The 19,830-nt window shown below is 40.3% G+C and overlaps 1 protein-coding gene across 1 annotated transcript; it reads right to left on the bottom strand.

Annotated features, from left to right (window-relative positions):
* Nucleotides 1–3,504: 3,504 nt before the first annotated feature.
* On the bottom strand, nucleotides 3,505–6,587 carry LOC140176138 (uncharacterized). The gene is made up of 4 exons (XM_072206025.1): nucleotides 5,751–6,587; nucleotides 5,385–5,633; nucleotides 4,545–4,827; nucleotides 3,505–3,902 (listed from the first exon to the last, which is right to left on the bottom strand). Exons 1-4 carry the CDS (start codon nucleotides 6,585–6,587, stop codon nucleotides 3,505–3,507), a joined length of 1,767 nt encoding a protein of 588 aa, XP_072062126.1.
* Nucleotides 6,588–19,830: the final 13,243 nt, after the last annotated feature.

The raw sequence follows: 19,830 nt of genomic DNA on the forward strand, positions 1-19,830 counted from the left end.
ATTCGGTTCTTCTCCAAACTCCAAGAGCAATCAACCAAGGCCTCTATCAACCCAATTCCATCAAGAGCAAGGGCCCAATTGACACCACTCAAAGGCACAAGAGATAGTTAGAATAGAAATTTCATTTTAATTGTAATTTGTTTTGAATTTCATTTTCATTTTGTAAAAATGCCTATATAAGGCATCATTCTCATTTTAGAAAGTAAGCCCGAATAGAGAGAATAGGGGGCGAGCTCCACTAGGGAGCATTAGGAATACATAACTCTCTCTCTTTAGTTTTTCTTTGTTTTGAATCTTGGGTTGAGAATTGAAGAAATTCTGTTTCAATCTCAACTTGAGAATTCTCTCTGTTTTTCTCTTCTGCAAACTTTCAGTGAATTGCAATTTGAATTAAAACTCTCTTTACTGCTTTCATCTCTATTTCTTCTGCAAATTGTTTACTGTTGGATCAAGGAAGGAATTGAGATCTAGACTTGGTCTCTAGTCTCATCCAACCCCTGAGATCTTCAACTTTCATTTAGATTTTGCAATTGAGCTGCATTTCATTTTCTGTTCGGTTTACATTAAGCCTGCTGCAAATCTCATTTACTTTCCTGCACGTATGTTCCTCTGCATTTTACATTTGAGCCACTGTGATCTGAATTTACTTTTCATGAAATTTTAATTTCCTTGAAATTGTTCTAAGCCTTGATTTACTGCTTTCAATTAATTTCCCTGCACCCAGTCCCCTTTACTTTCATGCAATTTATATTTCTTGCAATTTAATTTTCAGCTATTTTACTTTCTTACTCTTTAAGTTTCAATGCAATTTACTTTCTGCACTTTAATTTTCCTTGTCATTTACTTTCTGCTGCATCAATTATCACACAAATTTAGCTTGACTAAACTAATCATCCACTAAAGTTGCTTGATCCATCAATCCCTGTGGGATCGACCTCACTCCCGTGAGTTTTATTACTTGATGCGACCCGGTGCACTTGCCGGTTAGTTTTGGGTGTTTTGGAGAAATTCGTTTTTCCACAAAAATATCCCATCACCTTACTCACGTAAGGTATTACTTGGACGACCCAGTGCACTTGCTGGTCAGTTGTATCGAAGTTGTGACAAATTATGAATGTGTAATCACGATTACGCGTACCAAGTTGCTCACGTGCTAGGAATAGTTTGAACCTGGACATCACAATTTCGTGCACCAGGCGCATAGCGTCTCAACAATCTCAATTTAAAAATGTTACATCAGTGGTTTTGAAAATTTTATTATTTCATTATATCAATAATTCATCATTTCAAACTCCAAGTCCTCGACTCATCTCGACCACTGTCAATTCACAATTTCCTTTCTGAACTCATTAGTTCATCAGTTCTCAATTCATATATCTTTTTCCCTTCTCACTCCACCAAACCCATTCTCAATACACCAGAAACCTAAGTCTCCGTTCTCTAACTTTTCCAGGTATAACCAAATTAAATCTCCTAGGACCTTTTCCCATGTTTTGTTACCCAAAAATAAGCCAAAGTGTCCTAAATAGGTGCCACAGAAGTTTACAAACTTGTTGGGAAGGTGAAATAGTTAAAAACAAGAATTTAGTTGAAAAACAGGGCATGTGCGTATGCACAGGTGTGTGCATGTGCATGCCCAGGAAGATTTACAAATTGTGTGCATACACATAGAGGTGTGCGTACACACAAGTGTAAAAATTTCCAATTCTGTTCGCTCGCACAAGGCGTACAAACGCCCTCAACAGAATGCACCTTCCAACGTGTGCGTGCGCACAGCTTGCAAAACCTTGTTGGTTGTGTGTGCACACTGGTCATGCTAGCGCTCCCAACAGCAAGCCTTCCCTTGTGTGTGCGTACACACAAGGCTGTGCATGCGCACAGGTTCAAAAACTCACAGGGGTATGCGTGCACACACAAACCAGAAATCACGAATTCTGCAGCATTCACAGAATTCAGATTTCAACACTAAACTTTGAATGATCATAACTTTCTCTACAAAAATCCATTTCCTACAAACTTTATATCCACTTAAATATTTTTCAATGAACTTTAATTTAAAATAAATTTCAACAAATTTTGAAAATTGAGGCTCAGGTTATGATCCATCAAAGTTCACCAAAATTTTGTTTTTACCAAAAAGGCACAAATTTCCCAATTCCTTGAAACATATAGCCAAAACCAAATCAAACCATTTCAAACTCCAAGTTACATCAAAATCTACCCTTTTGTGTCATAATTCACCCTTTATACCAAGTTTCCACTCACTTTACAATATCATCAACTTCAACATCAAATATATCACACTAAAACCATTTTTCAATCCATACAATCATCCATTATCATCATGTCACTAACAATCATCATGATTAAATTCATTCAGCCCCAATCTCACTCTTCAACATCATGTTATCAACATTAACATCACAATTCATCAAAATAGCCAAAACTCATCAATTCATCATACATCATATCTCAACAAATCAAACAACCAATACAATCCATTCCTATCCTATGGGTCACTAGCCTAAGTGTCCAGAAATATTATATATTACATAGAGAAAACCGAAACCATACCTTGGTCGATTCTCAATATGCACAAAAACCCAAATTGAGTGCAATTTAAGCTTCCAAGCACAACCAAGTCACCAACCAATTCCAACAAGCATCAACAATTACTCCAAAGCTCCAATTAAGTGCCAACAATCAAAATTTCAATCTATATACACATAATTTACAACAATTCAATATAGGGTTCATCAAATTCATAAAAAGACAAGAGATTTGAATTTCTCACCTTATCCAATGATGATTGGGGCAAAAACCCAATAGTAATCAAGTGCTAGAGTGTACGTAAACACCCAAAATCACAAAATTTCACTCAATACAAAATCCTAAAAATTTGAAATTTTGGAAGGAAGAACTGAAAGGGATTTCAGGATATCCTTACTAGTTTCTTGGGTAGGTTTTGTAGATCTCTTCATGGTGATCGCATTGCCATAAACGGTGCAGCAATCGGAGCTCCGTAGCTCAAGTTATGAGCCTGGGAAGATGAACATGAATAGTAACAATGGAACCTCACTCTCTTCTCACTTCAGTTGTGTTGTGTTATGTTTGATGGTGAATGAGCTGAGTGAGGCTCATTAAAGAGGGTCTTATATGTTAGGCTTGGGCCCAACTTGGGTCCGGTCCCACCCATTAGCATTTTTAGCCCGTTGGCCCAACTTTGGGCCAAACCTTTAAAATTAATGCCCGGTTTTCAATTTCTAATATTTTTCTAAGGTTTTCAACTATTTTTAATTATTCTCTCACAGTATCGGACAGACTTAAATCGGTTCGACCGGTTCAACTGCCGATTCGCAGTTTTACTCAAAATTTAATGATTACCTGAGAATAGCTCGGGGTAATCCTTCTGCATCTTGGACTCCAATTCCCAAGTATGCTCTTCCACTCCTGCTCTTTTCCATGCAACTTTAACTAATGAAACTTCCTTTCCTCGCAGTTTCTTCACACTAGTGACGTCAATACGCACCAGTGTGAATTAAATGTCAAGTTCTCCTTCAACTCGACAAATTCAGGCTCTAACACATGAGTCGCATCCGACATGTACTTACGGAGTTGTGACACGTGGAATACGTCATGCAAGTTAGATAAGAGAGGCGACAAAGCTACATGATATGCCACCGGCTCGAATCGCCTCAGAATCTCAAACGGTCCTATACATCTCAGATTCAACTTCTTTGTTTTGATTGCTCTTCCGATCCCAGTTGTTGGTGTAACTCTCAGAAATACACGCTCTCCCACTTCAAATTCTAATGGTTTCCTTCTCTGATCCGCATAACTTTTCTGTCGACTCTGTGCAGTTAGAATCCTCTCCCAAACCTTCTTAATCTTCTTAGTAGTCTCTGCTACCACATCAGGACCCAATACACTTGCTTCACCAGACTCATACCAACAAAGTGGAGATTGGCACTTCCATCTATACAAGGCCTCATACAGAGCCATCCTAATGCTCGCATGAAAGCTGTTGTTGTACGCAAACTCCACCAATGGCATGTAACGGTCCCAACTTCCGGGTTGATTCAAAACACATGCTCTTAGCATATCTTCCAATGTCTGAATAGTCCTTTCTGACTGTCCATCCGTTTGTGGATGATATGTGGTGCTGAGACATAGCTTCGTACCGAAAGCCCTTTGGAAAGCTCTCCAAAACCTTGATGTGAATCGGGGATCACGGTCCGACACTATGCTCGATGGCACACCATGCAACCTTACGATTTCCTTGATGTACAACCTAGCCAATTCCTCCATTGAATAGTTTACTCGGATAGGCAGAAAATAAGCAGATTTGGTTAAGCGATCCACGATCACCCAAATCGTATCAAATCCCAACCTAGTCCATCGTAAACCGGTCACAAAGTCCATTGCAATTTCTTCCCACTTCCACTGAGGAATCTCAAGTGGCTGTAGCATTTCCGACGGTTTCTGATGCTCTATCTTTACCTTCTGACACGTCAAACATTTAGATACAACTGTAGCTACATCACCTTTCATCCCAGGCCACCAGAATATCTTCTTTAAGTCATAATACATCTTTGTACTTCTTGGGTGAATGGAAAACCTACTGTTGTGAGCTTCCGACAACAAGTCTTGTCTCAAACCCCTGACATCCGGTATACAAATTCTCCCCTTATATCTACACAACCCTTCATCCTCCTTAGTAAACTCTCCATGCCTCTTCTTGCCAACTGGTTGAAATAATTGCTGAAGCTTTTTCTCATCTTGCTGAGCCCTCTGTATCTCTGATTTAAACATACTTGAAATCTGCAACTGATTCAAACAAGCTCTTCTGGCAACTTTATCAACATTCAGCTTAAGATCCACAAACTTATCCACTAACTACTCTTCCTTGATTCTCATCCAAGCTACTGTTAATGATTTCCGACTCAACGCATCTACCACCATGTTTGCCTTCCCAGGGTGATAACTCAATTCAAAATTATAATCCTTTAGCAACTCCATCCACCTCCTCTGGCGCATATTGAGCTCTTTCTAGTCAAAGATGTACTTGAGACTCTTATGATCAAAAAAGACGCTAAACCTCACTACGTACAAGTGATGTCTCCAAATCTTCAATGCAAACATAATCACCGCTAATTCCAAGTCATGAGTTGGGTAATTTACCTCATGCGGTCTCAGCTGACGCGATGCGTATACCACCACATTCTGGTGTTGCATCAACACGCAACCCAAACCCTTCAAGGAAGCATCACAGTATACTTCAAACGATTCGTGCGGTTCCGGCAAATTAAAATAGGCGCTGAAGTTAACTTTTGTTTCAAGGTCTGAAAACTTTCTTCACACTCTGACGTCCACACGAATGGAACCTCCTTCCTTGTCAACTTAGTCATTGGTAGTGCGATCCGGGAAAATCCTTCAATAAATCTCCGGTAATACCCGGCTAAGCCCAAGAAACTCCTAACTTCCGTCACCGTGGTTGGTCTTTCCCATTCCATCACCGCCTCGACTTTCGAAGGATCTACCGCTATTCCTCCCTTGCTCACTATGTGACCTAGAAACTTCACTTCCTCTTTCCAAAACTCACACATGGACAACTTAGCATACAATTTCTGCTCCTTTAAGATTTGTGACACAATTCTCAAGTGTTCCTCATGCTCCTTCACTGTCTTAGAATAAACTAAGATGTCGTCTATGAAAACCACCACGAATTTGTCAAAAAAGGGACAAAATACTATGTTCATGTAATCCATGAACATAGCAGGTGCATTTGTTAATCCAAAGGACATCACCGCAAACTCGTAGTGTCCATAGCGCGTCCTAAATGCAGTTTTTGGAATGTCATCCTCCTTAACCCTTATCTGATCATAACCGGATCTTAAGTCAATCTTTGAAAACACTGCAGCTCCTTGCAGTTGATCCATCGAGTCATCTATCTTTGGGAGTAGGTACTTATTCTTCGCAGTCACTTTGTTCAGCTGTCGATATTCCACACAAAGTTGCATTCCTCCGTCCTTCTTCTTCACCAATAAAAATGGCACTCCCCACAGAGATACACTCGGTCGAATGAACCTCTTGTTCAGAAGCTCTTCCAACTGAGCCTTTAGTTCAGCCAGCTCTATTGGAGTCATTCGATACGGTGCAATCGATACTGGTCTGGCTCCCGGAACCAATTCAATCGCAAATTCAATCTCCCTTTGAGGTGGAAACTCAGGAATATCTTCTGGGAACACTTCCGGAAAGTCTCTAACTACCGAAATCTGATCTAAGTTCTGGGCGTCACCTAAAGCATTAGCAGCCAACAAGATATAACCCTGACACTCCTCTCCACTATAGTGCACCATTATAGAGTTCAGGTAGTAACCCTCAGCTATCACTGCTCCATTTTCTCCTTCTGGCATAAACTGAATTGACCGCTCAAAGAAATCCAACAAAACCCAATTCTTCAACAACCAATAATCAAACCCCAATATCATCTCCAACGCGACCATTGGTAAACAAATCAATTCATGCACAAAGTCTCTACCCTCAAGTTTGAAACCTACTTGTCTATAACCTGACCTAGTTACCATCGTCTAATACGGAGTATGTACATGCAATTCAAATGCTAATTCTGACACTTTCAAGCCTAGTTCCTCAACTTTGTCAAACGAAATAAACGAATGCGAAGCTCCAGTATCATACAATGCAACCAAGATTTTACCACTAATTAAACAGTTACCGCTCATCTGAGGATCCGCCTTAGCAGCGTCCTTGGCGTTCACAGCAAACACTCGCCCTTGATGTTGACTCTGACCCGCATTCAGGTTCTTCCCACGAGTACAATCCCTCGCAATGTGACCAGGCAAAGCATAGTTGAAGCAACCACATATACCAATCTTGCAAGAGTCATATGGATGAAAACGTCCACAACGATCACAAGTTAAATCCGGAGAAACCTTACTCTGATTCCCTCTTCCTTTGCCACGCTGGTACTGATCATAAGTATTCTTTTTGAAGCCTCCTTGACCTTGAGGTGCATGTCCTCCTTTCTTGAAATTTTGACCCCTTGGCTGAAAGTACTTGCCACGTCCCCGACTAGTATTTCCTCCATGAGTGTCCTTTGACGAGGCTACCGTCTTTGCATATTCCTCAACAACTCTCACCTTGTTCACCAGATAGGAGAAAATACAAATCTCAGAAGGAGTCACAACAGTCATGATGTTATCTTTCAAGCCCCTTTGATACTTGATGCACTTACAGCTTTCGTAGGTCTCCGGGGCACCCTGACACACCCTAAGAACCTACAGAGCTCCTCAAATTGGTTAGTATATTCTGCCACAGACAAAGAACCTTGCTTCAGCTGCATAAGTTCCATCTCCTTCGCTTTCTTTGCAGATTCAGAAAAGTACTTCTTATAAAAAGTCGTCTGGAATACATCTCAAGGGATGTCGGCATTTTAAAGCTGTAGCAAGTGGCATTCTCCTTACCACCAATGTTGGGCCTCTCCCAAAAGCTGATACGCAGCAAACTCCACATACTGGTTGTTTGGAACATGCTGTGCTTGTAACGTATGCTCCATGGCCTGAAACCAATTATCCGCTTCTGTAAGGTTGGTTGAACCTCTGAAACTTGGCGGATGAACCTTGAGAAAAGTAGCCAAGGTCATCAGAGTAGCTCCCATGTTATCACCATTTCCTTCCGCATAATTATTTCCGTTTCCATCTCTGTTTTTGTTCCCGGCTGGTTGGCCCAACCTCTACACAGCTTGCAGAGTCGCAGCAGTATTTGCCTCCATGGTATTCGCAAGGTTAGCCATTACCGCCATGAATTCGGCATGGTTATCGGCCGGTCGCTCATTTCTACTCTCTGCTGGTGAACGCATACGACCTCGTCCGCGAGTGGCCATTAGGGTTCCTGTCTATACCAAACAATCGATATCATGGTGATCAGTCTCAATATCAAAAGCCTAGTGCTTCAATTATGCCACAAGGCACTCACAAACAAGCATGCTATGCAATATCAAGTAGATAACCTAATAGCATCAAAGAAAAAGACACACAGAGTTATGCATTGAAGCACAAAAATACTGTTAGAGTTGTATTATGCCTTTCATTCCAGGAAGCACAAGATTAAATGTACATTGTTTGGAGAATTGGTGGACCAAGTGCTTCCACATCTCGAGCGACATGATGGGGAGCCTTTCATAATGGTTGTTCAGCTTTTTAAGTCAAATGTATACGTAAGTTCTGTGAATGTTCAAAGCACTTACTATGTCTCCAAATGTTACTTCAATCCAAACTTTCCCAAAGTTATTGACTTCAAAAAAATGTGTCTCTGGAGTGCCCAAATTACTGCTTTATTATGAGTACATAAAATATAACTTAAAAAACCATGTTAACTTATATGAGTCTTTTTGGACTTTCTATAGATTGGCAGAGGAGGTTGTGCCCTGTTCATAATGGATAACTCATTTTTAATTGTAACACCCTAATTACCCTAAGACTTACCTCGCATCGTAAAGCAAAGGTTAATCAAGGTTACAACTATTCTAAGGCTTATACATATGTATATATAGAAGAAGTAATATATTCTAGAAGCCCGATGATGACTGCGCATCATGTTATGTTTTTCTATGATTTTTTATATGAAAAATTAGTTTATTTTGCTTAATTATTGAGTATTTTTATGCTTAAGTTGTATATTGCTTTGATTTCTTTGAATTGTTTAACTTTGTAGAAAATGGTGGAAAAAGAAGCAAAAAGTACAAAAGAAGTAAAGGAAGCTGGCGTGCCACTTGGTGCTCTGGGCGTGGCACGACAGGCCAATGAAACAGAGAAGAGTTGCTTAACACAACATAATGGGCATGCCACTTGGAACTCTGGGCGTGGCACGCCAAGCTTTTGAAGCCAATTCTCATCAATGGGCGTGCCACTTGGTGTCGAAGGTGTGGCACGCCAATGCTTGAAAAGGCCTAACCACCTACTGGGCGTGCCACTTGATGTCGAAGGCATGGCACGCCAACCCCAGCAACCTAAGAAGAAGAAGACTGGGCGTGCTACTTGAGCTTTAAGGCGTGCCACGCCAAGACCAGATAACCTTGGGCATGCCACTTGAATGCTGGGCGTGGCACGCCAGCTACTGGAACAAGGGAACCATGCATGCAATACATGGGCGTGGCATGCCACCTACTAGGCGTGGCATGCCAGTTATGTTTTCCAGAGAAGTGAAGAAGGCTTATCATGGGCGTGGCAAGCCACCTATTGGGCGTGGCACGCCAGTATAAATTTCCAGAGAGGATGTATGAAGTGCACACAATGGGTGTGGCACGCCAGACCTTGGGCGTGCTACGCCAGTTCAAAATTCCAGGGAAGAAGAGCAAGAGGAAAGAGCCTGGGCGTGCCACTTGAATTTGAAGGTGTGGCACGCCAAGCTAACCAAGCTTGAAGAAGACCCTGGGCGTGCCACTTGATGTCGAAGGCATGGCATGCCAGGGAGGTTAATGTAAGGGGTGTGCCACTTAAAGAGATGGGTGTAGCGCTCCAAGCCAAACTAAGTGGCTAGGCATGGCACGCCACTCAAACGACCAGCACACGCCAGGCACATACATCATTTCATGGGTTTTTCCTTTTCCCTCCAGATGTAATTTTCTTTTCTCTTTTGTATTTTCTTAATTCTAGTTATAGGAGTAGTATAAATAACTCCTAGAAGTACTGAAAGGGAGGATTATCTATCATTTTTCTGGTCATTCCACAAAGAGGGGTCTTCGGACTCCCTCTTCTCACCCAGACTTCTCTCCTCTTCCACTTTCTTACTTGTAAATATTTTAGTTATGAATCACTAACTCTTTCCATTGGGAAAGAGAGCTCTATTATTTTTCAATGGATTAATTTTTTTATTCTTCTTCTTCTCTTCATCTCTCTTTGATTTACTAGAAGGGATTTCGTTCTTCATGTTAGCATTCAATTATCTTGGAAAAGAGATTGAATCTATTTGGGTTTTATATGAACCTTGGAAGAGGAATCACAAAACCATGCTTGAAATCGTTTCTCACACTTGAGTAGATTTAGATTTTAGGTTGGATATTGTGATATTTAATCTACCAACTACTTGGATTTATGAGGATGTGTGGTATAATCAGGGAACAAGCTTCATCTCTTCTCATGATTAACTAGACCAAGGAATTGGTTATTGATTAAGATTTGAGAGATTGAATCACCAAGGAATTGGGATTCAATCAATCATGATTGCCAAGAGGTCAATGAGTTGCATGATTGAAGATGAGATGAAATCAATTAATCCGGAGAATGCAATAATGTCTCTTGATCCCAATGTTTATTTTATCTTTTTTTCTTTTATTTATTTTATGGTTATTTATATTTTTTGCACTTTACATTTTCAGCACTTTACTTTCTTGTACTTTACTTTCCTTGCCATTTACTTTCTTACACTTTATTGCTTTCCTTTACTTTCATGTCATTTACATTTCTTGTTGATTATCTCTCATTAATGTTTGTCTAACTAGAATAATCAACTAACTATTGCTTGCTTAATCCGTTAAACTCTGTGGGATTCGACCCCACCCTTAGTGGGTTATTACTTGACGATATTTGGTGCGCTTGCCAAAGAACGGATTCATTTTATATGGGGAGTGAATTCCGGTCATCACCCAATGAAGGATATAACTCAAAAACAGGATTTGAAAAGCGCAAAACGTGCACACGAAGCTACAAACTTAACGCACAAGATATAGATATAATATAACAAAATATCAGAGTATAATAATGTAAGGATCTAGCTATGGCTAGGGGAGTTTAGGCCGGCTAGCTATATACAGGCAATACAGAAATATGAAAGTTAAAACAGCTTACACAAGTTTTTCTCTCAAAGTAAGCCTCTAGGAAAACATAAATACAAAAGTGAGAGATATAAACAAAATAAGCAAAAAGACTCCAAAATATATCCAGGATCCTCCGCTCTGTCACCATCGAAGCAACTCACCGAGGTGGGTTGCGACCTACATCTGAAAAATAACAACAGAATATGGTATGAGAACCGGAGGTTCTCAATATGGTAACAGTGCCCAGTGATGTAAGATATAAGACTCCAGGATGCCAGAGGCAATCCTATAACTTCATATCCATTACAAGATTCTTCTTAAAGCATATCTAAGACAGTAAAGCATAACTTAAAACCTTAACATATTTAAAAGGGGTAATCTAACTTAGTGGATTTTCTAACTAACAACTCTCCACTATCCCACAGCCTTCACCAACCTATCCTACATGCGATCCCATTATCACCGCATTCCGAACCTCCTGAATCCCAGCAGAATACACAATTAATTACAATGCAAGTAAAACACAAGTATAGGCACATACATCAAGTAATTCAAATAGGCAATTAGGCATGTTATACAATTAGGCAAACAATTTCAAGTCGACAAAGCATACAAACAGATAGAAGATGCATATGATGAATGCCTGTCCTACTGGCTGTGATATCACATTATCAGTTCAACTGTCAACCCGACACATCTCCATGGAGATGTCGCCCTTCGGAATCATAATGGGAACCCCCGAGATATGGTGCTCGAAACACCGTCAAGGATCTTGTGCCTACACACTCTAGCGATCCGAAGGGATGCGAACGGGATACTCTTGCCACGGACCTCACATCTCAACGCAAGCGGGATGAACCACCGCCCTTACGCCGCCGCCGCTACCTCGACAAGCGGGATCCAACTGCCGTCCCTGCCGGGCGCATAGCGTCTCAACAATCTCAATTAAAAAATATTACATCAGTGGTTTTGAAAAATTTATTATTTCATTATATCAATAATTCATCATTTCAAACTCGGAGTCCTCGACTCACCTCAACCACTGTCAATTCACAATTTCCTTTCCAAATTTATTAGTTCATCAGTTCTAACTTTTCAAGGTATAAACAAATTAAATCTTCTAGGACTTTTTCCCATGTTTTGATACCCGAAAATAAGCCAAAGAGTCTTAAATAGGTGTCACAGAAGTTTACAAGCTTGTTGGGAAGGTGAAACAGTTAAAAACAAGAATTTAGTTGAAAAACAGGGCATGTGCGTACGTACAGGGGTGTGCGTGCGCATGCCCAGGAAGATTTACAAAATGTGTGCGTATGCATAGCGATGTGCATACGCACAAGTGTAAATATTTCCAATTCTGTTCGCTCGCACAATGCGTGCGAACACCCTCAACAGAATGCATGATGCCAGGGCATTTTGGCCAGTTTCACTGACCTTTTCTTTACTGTTTTTAGGGTAGTTTGATGCATTTCCTTAGAAAATAAGCTAGTTTTGGGTAGATATTCACTTACATCTTGATTCAAGCATACATTGTGCACTTTACATGATTTCATGAGGATTTTGCATGAATTTAATGACAAATTGGATGTTGTACTTCCCATGACTTGGACTAGAACTTTGATGCACTCTATTGCTTGATTTCAGGACAAAGGAAGCAAGGAAGAACCACGTTGGCAGCCATGTTAATCTAATTAACGTAACTCCTAACGTGGAATGGGAGTAACTTGCAAAGTTAATGAGAAAAGTAATCGCCAATAACGCTCTCGAAGCCATCATTGCCCACGTTAAGAGTCACGTTAACTAAGTTAACGTGAACTCTAACGTGGAGGAAAGGAAATGGAGCCAACGTTAGTGACACTTACCTTTGTCACTAACGTTGGACCAAGCTCATAAGTGGCCACGTTAAGAGCCACGTTAACTTAGTTAACGTGGGCTCTAACGTTAAGAAGCAAGAGACAAGCCAACGTTAGTGACATTCACCTTTGTCACTAACATTGGCCAAGCCTCCATAAGCCACGTTAACTCCCACGTTAACTTAGTTAACGTGGAAGTTAACGTGAAGCAAGAATGTGATCGCCAACGTTAGTGACACCTAATATTGTCACTAACGTTGGAATGAACCCAGACAAGCCACTATGAGCCACGTTAACTCCCACGTTAACTTAGTTAATGTGGAAGCTAACGTGGATAAGGGAATGATGAGCCAACGTTAGTGACACTCAACTTTGTCACCAACGTTGGAGATGGCTAGCATGGCCACGTTAGAAGCCACGTTAACCTAGTTAACGTGGACTCTAACGTGAGAAATAGGGGCACATTGGAACGTTAGTGGCAAAGGTAAATGTCACTAACGTTCTCGAAGGTTGGCAAGCCTACGTTAAAAGAGCCACGTTAACTAAGTTAACGTGGACTCTAACGTAGGAAAGGGGGAGACTTCTCAACGTTATTGGGAAAGGTAAGTCCCAATAACGTGTGCGAAGGACAAAGAGGCACGTGTTGCCTTAATGAAGTCATGTGCAGACATCGACGCGTGCGCGCACGGTACGCGTGCGCGTCCCTGGCTAATTCCGCAATGTGCGCGCGAGCGCCTTGTGCGCGTGTGCGTGCTTGGCCGTGATCAATTCTTTGGCTTTTTGTGCTTCTCTCCACTTGCATGCTTCCTTCCTTGCTTCCTTTGATCCATGCCTGGCCTATTTCAATCTTGGAATTACTAGCAAACACATCAAGGCATCTTATGGAATCAAGGAGAAATCAAAATTCATCAAAATAAGGCCTAAAAAGCAAGTTTTTACACTTAAGCACAAATACGGGAGAGATAACAAAACCATGCTAATTCATAGGTTAAATGCGAGAAAAAGGTCATTAAAATACTCTAAATTCAATACTCTAAAAAGGTGCGTCCGCGTGAGTTGAGTTGAGCTGGGGGCTTAAAGTTGGCCCGGATCCAGCGCAACTCTCTAGATATTGGCCCAGAAGTTGTAGCAGCGGATCGACGCGTACGTGGCAGGTGCACGTACACGTGCGTTTCCCTATAGCTGTATGGACGCGCACGCACGTAGCGCGCGTCAGCGTGGAAGGAATTGGGCTTGAGGCACAACGCTGGCCTAAGAGAGGCCCAACTCTCTGGAATATGGGTGATGATGCATCCGCTCAGGGACGCGTGCGCGTACGATGTGCGCGCGCGTCCTCCCCACCCCCCCTTTTTTTTCATGCAGAAAAATTATGCTCAGGTGCTCCCTATACTGCTCACAACTCTTTATTCAATCAACCATCATACAATTCACAGAAATACAATTTGATATTATTCATCTACTACTAAACACAACATACACGTGACTAAGCTAACAATTAAGTTGTACAAACAAATTATGTAAAACATCTACCTACAATGGTAACTCAAATCACTTATTAGGCAAATTTAAAAGATAATGGAAAGAGTTTACCATGGTGGGGTGTCTCCCACTTAGCACTTTTAGTTTAAGTCCTTAAGTTGGACATTTTGAGGAGCTTATTGTCATGGTGGCTTATGTTTGTACTCATCCTCGAATCTCCAAGGATCCTTGCTTCTCAATTGGTTGACAGAATTTCCAACCATCTTCGTCAAGCTTGGGCAAAGTTCTACCCAAGATATGAGTCCCCATAGTTGGTCTTCACCTAGCGAGCCGGGGTCCCATATCTTATCTTCGCACCTGTCTTCAATTTGATCCTCATACTTTTTCCTTCCGGGTGGTAGATATATAGAATTTTCTTTAATATACCCAGCCTTCCTTTGAGACCCATGCAAAGTGGTATTCTTCTAATCATCGTTCCTATGCCTTGAAACTTTGACCTTAATGAGCCTAATTCCTAACTTGCAACCACTACATAATTTTCTTTTTCCTTTAAGTCCAAAAAGAGCTCTAAGTTGTCCATTATTCTCAATCAAACCATATTCAAGTGGGAAATTAAAGTCTAGAGATAGAGATTTTACCCGCTTAAATGTTGTATTGGATGGTAAGTTGGGAAGGGATACCTCCCCACACTTAGACAATGCAAGGTCTACTTCCTTGTACTCTTCTTTGTGTATTTCCACCTCTTGACAAATTTCTTTAATTTCAACCATTTCCCTTTTACTTGGCTTGGTGTTGTCTTCAAGAATTTCGGTTTCATGCCCAATGGGAGGTGATTCAATTTTGGATAGAAATTCATTGATGACTAAACCCATCTCTTGATCAACCTCTTCATAATCTTCAATCTCAATGTACACCGTGCCAACGTTTTCCTCTTGGTAGCTCTCTTTCGATTCACTCTCTTTCTCATTGCTCATCAAGGGTATGGGAGGGTGTGCACATTCTTCTATAATTTCAACTCCATGTCCAATGGGAGAAGATTCCATTGTAGAGAGAAATTCATCCATGATTGAATCCATCTCTTGATAAACTTCTTCCAAGTCTCCAACGACGGTGTGCCTTAGAGGTTGCGCACCCTCTTCAACATCAATATCAAGCTCCTTGGAAGAGTGCTCCATGGTGCTACATTCCCTTGGACTTTTAACATCTCCTAAATCTTCAACCACTTCTTCCTTTTCTTCAATGATTGTAGCTTCCTCTAGTTGCTCCAATACAAAATGGCATTTCTCATCCCCCACCAGAGTTTCCAATCTCTCCTTCATGCTTTGCTCTTCTTTCGCGGTTCCACATGTGGCTACGGAAGCACCTCGAGTATTCAAACATTGGTGGGCTAAAGTGTACACCACCTTGGTCAAATTGGTCACAAACTCAAGTGTATCCTGCTTCATAGCTTCTTGTCCTTGAAGTAACAATGTGAGAGGATCGTCTATTGGGGCTTGGGGTGAGTAGGAAGGTTCATCATTTTGGAGGGAGGGTTCATAGTAGGAAGGTGGTTCTTCTTGGTAAAGGTATGGAGATGATGAGTATTGAGGTGGTTCTTGGGAGTAATCTTGATATGGTTGTGGTGATTCTAGAGGTTCTTGCTCATAATGGCCATAAAAATATGGTATGGATGATTGGTTATATGATGGATATTGATCATAAGGTGGTGTTTCGAAGGCTTGTGAGTATGGTTGAGGTTCATGTTGAGGATAAGAATCATAAGCATATGGTGGTGGTGCTTGATCATCACAAAAGGAGTCACCATAGCCATTGAATTGACATGTACTAGGATGGTAATTATACCTATAAGTATCCGGAGGTTGTTGCCAATAGGAGTGATCAATTCCTTGAGGCTCCTCCCATCTTTGTTGGTTCCATCCATAATGAGTGTCATCATTGAAGTTCATATTTCCTACAACACAATTAGAACCAAACTCATAGCCAAGGTGGGAATTCATAGTGGAAAAGCAAAATAAAACTAACAAAAACTAGCAAATAAAGAAAAAAGCAAGATATTCACACTATTCACATATATACAATAACCAATAACACAACACCATTGCAAATCCCCGGCAACGGCGCCATTTTGATGAGCGAACTCTTGACGGTTTAGAATTTCTCAAATAAAATCTCGTCGAAGTATAGTTTCTAAACCAAGCAATGATCCTTTCATACAAAAAGTTGTTTGTCACTAAAACAAACCCCTAAATTTATAAACTGAAGTATTCGAACCTCGGGTCGTTCTCCTTAGGAATTGCAATGAAGTGGCTTGTTATTGGTTGTAAGTTATTTTGGGGTTTTAAAATTTTGTGCAAGAAATATAAATGGCAAAGAAAATAAACTAACAATTAACAAAGCTCTTGGCAAGATATGAGAACTAGAAATCCTATCCTAGTTATCCTCCTCAATTGTGATGAGAATTGTTCATTACTCCCACTTAGTTAACCCCTAACCATGGAGGAAAGTCAAGTGGATGAATCAATTTGATTCCTCAAGACCTAATCAACTCCTAAAGGAAAGACTAGCTTTAGAGGCATTCAAATCAATTAGAAATCTCTAATTATCAATCAACAAAGTAATTAGATAACTCAAGAGTCACTAATCACTCTACCTAGGCCACGAAGAATAAAATCTATACAAAAATCCAACCAAGCATTTCATCAAACACTCGGAAGGCACAAAAGAAAAGTATAGCAAATCACAACAAGAATGAATTCTAACTACAATCGAATACAAAGAATTAACAACAACAACCAAGGAAATCACAATTATCATGAATTACCTCAAATTGCATTATTGAAAGGGAATAAAAGAAACAACAATCTATCCAAAACAAAGTGAAGAATCACAAGAATTAAAGTACATAACTAGAGAGAGGAAGAGGAGAAGATTAAGAATTGGCAAAGGAGAATTGAATTAAGGCATGAATTAAACCTAGATCTAAGAAGAGAGATTAACCCTAACCTAATCCTAATCCTAGAGAGAAGTGAGAACTTCTCTCTCTAGAACTATTCTAAACTAAAGCTATGACTAACTTCTAATCTAATTGCCTCCCCCTTTAATCCTTGATCCTTTTATTCCTTTCTATCAGTAATTGGCGCCAAAAAATTGGTTCAGAAACCCTTCAAAATCGCCAGGCACGTGTTGCCTTAATGAAGTCATGTGCAGACATCGACGCGTGCGCGCACGGTACGCGTGCGCGTCCCTGGCTGATTCCGCAATGTGCGCGCGAGCGCTTTGTGCGCGTGCGCGTGCTTGGCCGTGATCAATTCTTTGGCTTTTTATGCTTCTCTCCACTTGCATGCTTCCTTCCTTGCTTCCTTTGATCCATGCCTGGCCTATTTCAATCCTGGAATTACTAGCAAACACATCAAGGCATCTTATGGAATCAAGGAGAAATCAAAATTCATCAAAATAAGGCCTAAAAAGCATGTTTTTACACTTAAGCACAAATACGGGAGAGATAACAAAACCATGCTAATTCATAGGTTAAATGCGAGAAAAAGGTCATTAAAATACTCTAAATTCAATACAAGATAAACCCTAAAAATGGGGTTTATCATTAGTAGCAATGTTTGTGCCACTAACGTTGGAGTTAACGTGGCTCTTACTTTGGTGAGGAACGTTAGTAAAAAAGGTGATTGTCACTAACGTTCTCGAACCCACGTTTCCACTTAAACGTTAACACCACTAACGTCCTGAGCTAAAATCTCTGCCTATTTCACATTTTCTCTCTGCAAGTAAAACTAAGCCCAATGAAGAAGATAACTGCTTCAAACTCAAGATCCAAAGGCCCATACCCAAGACTTGAAGAGCCAACTGGAAGATCAGAAGAGTAGTATATATAGGAGTAGCTTTGAATTAAAATGGGAGTTGGAAATTATAGGGAGCCTCCTGGCATAGAACTACTCCCTGTATTTTACTTTCTCTGCACTTCTAGTTTCATCATGTATTCTCCATCTTTGTTTTCATTTTCCAGAGCTATGAACAAGTAAACCCCTTTCATTGGGTTAGGGAGCTCTGTTGTAATTTGATGGATCAATACTAGTTTTCATTATTCTTCTTCTATCTTTTCTCTTGATTTTACTTGAAAGCTTTCGATCTTCATCCAATTGGGTATTTATCTTGGAAAAGAAGCTATTCGAACTTGGATCTCTTCTGAACCTTGAAAGAGGAATGAAGAGATCATGCTAGAAATGCTTTCTCATGCTGGACCAAATTGGGTTTGGATGGATATGTGACTATAATCCTCTCAACACTTGATTTGGGAAATGCATGTGGTATAATCAGTGACCATACTTCATCTCTTCTCATGAGCAATTGACCAAGGAATTGGCTATTGATCAAGATTTAAGAGACTGAATTACAAGGAATTGTAATTCGATCACTTAAGATTGCCAAGGAGATCAATGAGTGCATTGATTGAGGAAGAGATGAAAATGAAATTGATCCGGAGAATGCAACATCTCCTGAGCCCAATGAACTCCCCATTTCTGATCTTACCCATTCTCTTTAATTTCTGTCATTTACTTTTATGAGCAATTACCCCATTCCCATTTAAGATTCTGCAATTTACTTTCCGTCATCTACATTCAGCTCTTTATTTCTAGCATTTACTTTTCTGTTATTTACTTTCCCGCCATTTAATTTTCTGCAATTCTCAACTTAAATTCTGATTCGCTCAACTAGAACATTCCTCTAATTAAAGTTGCTTGATAAATCAATCCCTATGGGATTCAACCTCACTCTATTGTGAGTTTTTACTTGACGACAAATTCAGTACACTTGCCAAAGGAAATTTGTTATGAGACAAGTTTTTCGTGCATCAAGTTTATGGCGCCGTTGTTGGGGATTGATTGTGCATCAACAATGATTAAATTGGAAGATAACTAGATTGAGCCTTTTATTTTTGTTTGATTTAATTTTCTATTTGAGTAATTTATTTTCAGTTTTAGTTAATTTCTTCCATTCCCCCTACTTTTTCATTTTTAGTTATTTACCATTCATTCCACTGACCCACTAACTGTTTGATATATTGCATCACTCACACTAACAGTCATTCTGACAGAAATACTTTCTGTATCTATTTTCCTTGTTTGTACTTGTGGGTTGTATGACAGGGAGAAGAAGCGGCACTTCAACTTCCTTTGATTCTGAACCTGAGAGGACCCTCTTTAGATTAAGGAGAGAAGCAAGAGGAAAAAGAGTAGTTGGTGCTGAGGAAGAGGAGGAATACTTTGAACCAAACATGGAAGAAAACATGGAAAACCATCATGAAGAAGAGACTCACAACCATGGCGGAGGAGGTCGAGCAAATCATGCTGGGGAGGATAGAAAAGTTTTAGGCTCTTACATCAATCCAAACCCAGGAAACTGTGGAAGTAGCATTCAAAAGCCAACCATCCACGCCAACAATTTTGAACTAAAGCCACAGCTCATCACCCTTGTTCAGAATAACTGTTCGTTCGGAGGAGGTGTCCAAGAAGACCCCAATCAACATCTAACCACCTTCCTGAGAATATGTGACACAGTGAAGTCTAATGGTGTTAATCCTGACGCCTATAGACTGCTCTTATTTCCATTCTCACTCAAGGATAAGGCAGCCAAGTGGCTGGAGTCTTTCCCAAA

Source organism: Arachis hypogaea, chromosome 11, assembly GCF_003086295.3.
Source record: "Arachis hypogaea cultivar Tifrunner chromosome 11, arahy.Tifrunner.gnm2.J5K5, whole genome shotgun sequence".
Classification (NCBI taxonomy): Eukaryota; Viridiplantae; Streptophyta; class Magnoliopsida; order Fabales; family Fabaceae; genus Arachis; species Arachis hypogaea.

What these genes read in the sequence shown, in the direction of transcription:
- LOC140176138 (XM_072206025.1), bottom strand. Translation starts at nt 6,587, where the DNA reads ATGGTAACTAGGTCAGGTTATAGACAAGTAGGTTTCAAACTTGAGGGT. An exon ending in CTAAGTTGACAAGGAAGGAG is followed by an intron (nt 4,828 to 5,384) that starts GTTCCATTCGTG and finishes TGTTTGAATCAG; the next exon opens with TTGCAGATTTCAAGTATGTT. An exon ending in CTGGTGGCCTGGGATGAAAG is followed by an intron (nt 3,903 to 4,544) that starts GTGATGTAGCTA and finishes ATGTGGTAGCAG; the next exon opens with AGACTACTAAGAAGATTAAG.